Source organism: Patiria miniata, unplaced genomic scaffold (genome assembly GCF_015706575.1).
Source record: "Patiria miniata isolate m_02_andy unplaced genomic scaffold, ASM1570657v1 HiC_scaffold_24, whole genome shotgun sequence".
NCBI classification, from domain to species: Eukaryota; Metazoa; Echinodermata; class Asteroidea; order Valvatida; family Asterinidae; genus Patiria; species Patiria miniata.
Genome location: NW_024037063.1, coordinates 10,136,526 through 10,141,240, shown reverse-complemented (window position 1 = coordinate 10,141,240; position 4,715 = coordinate 10,136,526). Strand labels below are relative to the sequence as shown.

Sequence of the window (4,715 nt, the reverse complement as noted above, 5' to 3'; positions counted from 1 at the left end):
CCTGCGTGTTGCATAATTCATGTCCATGTACAAGTACTCGAGTGCACAGTGACGTGCGGAATGACCTGCGCCCAGTGACCCAGCATAAATGATAGCTTGAGCGGTTGTGATCAAACTGACTTTCGATCATCGATGCAGCGTTAATTTCTGCCACGAACGCGAACGGATCGGAAACGTGACCCGTACCCTCCCTGTGCCATTTCGTGAGTAAATGCTTGGTGAGTCTGGTCTGAATTAATATATTTTTTTAAGGAGATTATTTTTTTTATAGACATGAAATGCAGGAGATTGACGACGGCGGTCGGTCGATCGATCGGGTGGGCATTTGATTTGGGGACCATGCATGCATGGGGGCCGGACTGGAGGGGGGGGGGGGGGGGGGGCGGGACGGGGGGGGGGGAGGTCAAAATTCAAACGAATTGCGATTATTCCTACAGGGTTAAGAGTTCACGGTTGGTGCCATGTGATTAAGCCATCTTGCGCCATCACGGTACATTGCGGTGATCGCCATCCTTATTTGTGACGGTTTGGCGTTATTTTACCCCCTAGGCCTATGCAAATTTCCCTCAAGAGTATAAAACCCTGCCCTCAAGGCTCTATGTAGTATAGTTACGAAGTATACCATTCCGGTTTTTTTGGGGGGGCCACCATGTTTACAGTGTCCGGCTCGCGAGTAAGATAAACAACTTCTTTAAGGGAGATTGGCGCGTTCATTCGGTGTACTGCGCGATGTCGCGCAGATGCAGCTGTGGTAAGTGTGTTGTGAATTTAGGACTATGAAATAGGCTACTGACTCACTGGTGTAGTATTGCGCATATGCCTAACGTGAGGATTGTGAACGTTCAACCAATATATAACGGTAATTAACGTAAGCAGGGCCAAGAAATTGGGCCCAGGTCTTTTTCATCTGTTTAAGACTGACCATATGACGGCCTCTCAACCAATGGGAGGGGGCCGTATCATAAGTCCGATGCCTCAGTAGGTCCGACGGCTCATAAATCCAAAATTTCGGACTTATGAGGCGTCGGACTTTATGAGGCATAAAATTTTTGTATTCCACGTCATAGGTCCGACGCCTCTTAAGTCCGACGTCGGAAAAACGAGGCTTTTAATTTGTCGGACCTACGTGTTATCAGAGCTATGAGGCGTCAGACCTATGAGGCGTCGGACTTATGGGCCTTTATTTGGTTAGGGGATGCGATTTTGTCTGACTTATGAGGCGTCGGACCTATGAGGTGTCGGACCTATGAATATGAGGTGTCGGACTTATGTTGCGGATCCCAATGGGAATGGGTAAACTGTCTTATTTATGAATGTCATTTCATTTTCTCTACATTTCATTGTCAGGCGCCGTCACTGTGTCGGAGTATCGTCATGGCAACTAAGTTAGTTCAATGGATAACGGCCTTGGTACTATTCGCAAGCGTATGGAGTGCCTTCGTATTTGACCTTGTCCCAGTCCAACTTGATCCTAGGATAAAAGAAGTAATCGTGCCAGTAAGTTTTCAGTCTGTGTTGTGTTCATGCTAAAGCTGTGCTGACTGTTGAACGATTAAATATTGAAATATTTGATCAATTATCTAATAATTGATTGCCACTTTTAACCCTCCGAGCAGCGAAGCGGTGATAAAATTCTCCACATTTTCCAAATATGGGCATAATTTTTTTTCAATGAGCCAATTAGGCCAAGCTTCTATGTAATCCTCACCCCAACTATACACCACAAGCCTGTAGACTACCATTGGCCAGGCCCTAGCCACTCCGGAGTAAGGACTGTTGAAAGACAGAAGCCAAGATGGCGGCTCATGCCTCTGTGCAGTAATTGGAGAAAGAGGCGGCCAAACCCCTTGTGCCGCCGATCTCTTTGTGTCAACTCCTCGTGCTGCCCAGATCTCAGACAGGTTGTAAACAATCCCTGACGATGTGAATGACCTATGTCTTGTGCATGTACAGGCATGCGGGGGTTATTGACCTACTGACACATGTGGTGATAAAATTCTCCATGTGGCAACTCCGTGTGATTTTTTTTGCTAAGCTGCCCGGAGGGTATTTGATATGAAATGAGAAGAGATATGAAAATGGTCATTGAGCCCAGTGTAAATTCCAGCCTCGGGTTGCCGTACATGTGTCCTTGGGCAAGGTACTTTGTCACTCATTGCTTCTCCCCACCCAGGAGTAAATGGGTACCTGTGAGGGCAGAGATTGTTATGGTAATTGATTTTAGCTGCCTTGCGCTGAAATGGCAGCATTGTGCTATATACTCCCCAGGGAGCTGAGATGGTATTTGGAATGTGTCAGGGTAATCCGGTTCGTAAGTGTGACGTCATCTCAACTTAACCATGCGTACTGGACACGCTGTAGCGTTGGAACCAATGGAACCGGAAGTATTGCCAAGGGGGCGCTAGTAATCAGTGATGTGCAGGTGTGGATGACGCAGTCACTTACGAACCAGATAATGATGTTGCCTTTGAGTATAATTGTTGATAGGTGCGCTTTATAAGAGAAAGAAAAGACTGTGCCAATGGTTTTCTGCACATATTGGATTTTTGGAGGATTCAATTCCCCAGCAAAAATCTTGAATTTGTACATTTGAAAGTTTGCATCCATTCCTGAGCATGGGGTGTCAGATGCAAGTTGGTATAACCTCACCGATTTTTGTTTTCTCAATTTCTTTGTTTCCACAGCTTCCAGTTTATTTGCTGATAGTCTTCGCGGTAAGTGAAATCATCCATTCAGTTTCGGGAACTGCACTGGTCGAAATAGGGACCATTGGAAATGATGGTATATGAATGCATCTCGGAAAAAAACAACCAGCTAGTTAATGTCTCCATTTTGTGTGGTGGTTATATTTCATCGAACCAAAATGTATACATCTTAAGATTTTGTTGTTAAACGCTGATTGCCCACAATGTGCCAGGCGAAAAACTGCAAATTTACATGTAATAGTGCTTGTTAAACACTAATTTGAGCCGCATACCTATCCCATACGTCTGTTTCTAATGGTCCGTAATTAAAAACATTGGTCTTAAGCAAATACGAATTTATCATCCATGGAAATTGCATGGCCCCGTTGTCAGGTTAAAAAGACAGCAAAAATTGGAAGTGCAACATGGACAAAAATGCATACAAGTACACTTGTTTTTTTCAGTGACATACATTGACATATTTTCATTTTGCTGTATTTGTGTTGCAGTGTTTCTCATTGGCGACCATTGGTTACCGGGTAGCGACGTTCAACGATTGCGAAGAAGCTGCTGAATCTCTTAAAAAGGTAGAAGTAGAAACAAATTCAGTGTTGTAGAGTTAATAGCGTTACATTATCGTTCATTTTTGTATGCGGTGTGTGGGGTAAAAAAAAGAGTCAATTCGTCGCAGCACGAGCACAGCGTGAGTTACGAAAACACGATTTATTTAATTAAACTGTTACGATCTTATTGAGACAACATGCACTATCACATTTCATATTAATATTAACAAATTGGAAAGGAAAGGAATATTTTTGAGAAGGCGTGGACGAATGATTGCGAAAACACGTACTGCACGTTGTGAATAACAACACCAAGTACACGATAAAAATCCATTACTAGCCAATTGCGATATCGAATCAGGATACAGGAAGAAAGTTTCCTATCCAGGGCTTACTATTGGAAACACGGTTGGAAATAAAGTAAGCACTGGGGACGAGGTTGCTTAACACCTATCTTGTCTGTCATTGGCCATTTCCGAGTTGTGTTCCCTTCAAAACAAAATGCATCTCAAGCACAAACATGCGCAGGCTGTACACACTGATGTTTTTGTCCCATTTTATCCCAGTCCCAAATTCCTGCACAGACAAAAAGCTTTAGTTTCTCTTCATTTTCTTTTCACTTTTCTTCATCTGCAGGAAATCGAAGAGGCAAGAAAAGATTTGCAGGAGAAAGGTTTCAAGTTCACGTGACAGTGGGCCCCAACTCGTCCCACGTAGGCTTTCACTTTGAAAGACCACACTGACTCTTTGTACAAGGATCCTAATAACATTGGAGGACTTTCAGATATATAAGCTTCCAAAATGTTGGGTCCCGCTATGAACCTAAGAACAGCAAGTAAGACCTCTGTTTTGGAAAGTATGATTTAAAATGTACAATTTTTTGCCAATATTTTAGTGATAAATGTATGTATATCACATTTGAAAATAAGGACCCGTTTTGAGGCCTTGACTTTGGTCAAGGTTAATTGGGTTGGAGTTGTGGTGAGAGAAATATGAGATTTCAAATCCGAATGTTATCCAATTTCACCGGAAGTTCCGAATAAGCTCACAGTTATGCCAACAAAACTTGTGAGTTGTCACATGCAACATTTGCCCTCCCAATGATTGGGTATAGTTTGCAGGATTAAATGACCATCTCGACCTTTACAACACTTCAGAGCTATAATGTTAACATTATGGGTAAGAAGTTAAGAACTCTGATAATAAGCCTTTTCGGAGTTCCAACTGCGCATTCGTAACCTGTGACAACGCGCATTGTTGGTCTCAATGGCCTTTGACATCATCGCGCCACTGACTTTACAAAAAGGCTGTTTGTGCATTGTGAGTACTGTCAAAGGGCATTTGAGACAAACAGTGTGCGTTGTCACAGGTTACGAATGCGCGCAGTTGGAACTCCAAAAAGGCTTATTCAAATGAGTTCGTTTAGCTCACCATGACGTCATTCTCGGGGCTCACCTGGGTCAGCCAC

General features: G+C 43.4%; 1 protein-coding gene across 2 annotated transcripts; it reads left to right on the top strand.

Moving 5' to 3' along the window:
- Positions 1 to 133: 133 nt before the first annotated feature.
- Positions 134 to 4,501, top strand: LOC119731723 (dolichol-phosphate mannosyltransferase subunit 3-like). 2 transcript variants are annotated; one of them, XM_038204947.1, is made up of 5 exons: positions 134 to 218; positions 1,348 to 1,497; positions 2,685 to 2,714; positions 3,194 to 3,271; positions 3,884 to 4,501. In XM_038204947.1, exons 2-5 carry the CDS (start codon positions 1,375 to 1,377, stop codon positions 3,935 to 3,937), a joined length of 285 nt encoding a protein of 94 aa, XP_038060875.1. In that variant the 5' UTR covers positions 134 to 218; positions 1,348 to 1,374; the 3' UTR covers positions 3,938 to 4,501. The 2 variants fall into 2 exon arrangements, with proteins under 2 accessions (XP_038060875.1, XP_038060876.1); XM_038204948.1 differs by having other exon boundaries at positions 146 to 203.
- The last annotated feature ends 214 nt before the right edge of the window (positions 4,502 to 4,715 follow it).

Coding starts and splice junctions, on each gene's coding strand:
- LOC119731723 (XM_038204947.1), top strand. CDS start 1,375: ATGGCAACTAAGTTAGTTCAATGGATAACGGCCTTGGTACTATTCGCA. Junction 1,498..2,684: donor TAAAAGAAGTAATCGTGCCA/GTAAGTTTTCAG, acceptor TTGTTTCCACAG/CTTCCAGTTTATTTGCTGAT. Junction 2,715..3,193: donor ATTTGCTGATAGTCTTCGCG/GTAAGTGAAATC, acceptor TTTGTGTTGCAG/TGTTTCTCATTGGCGACCAT.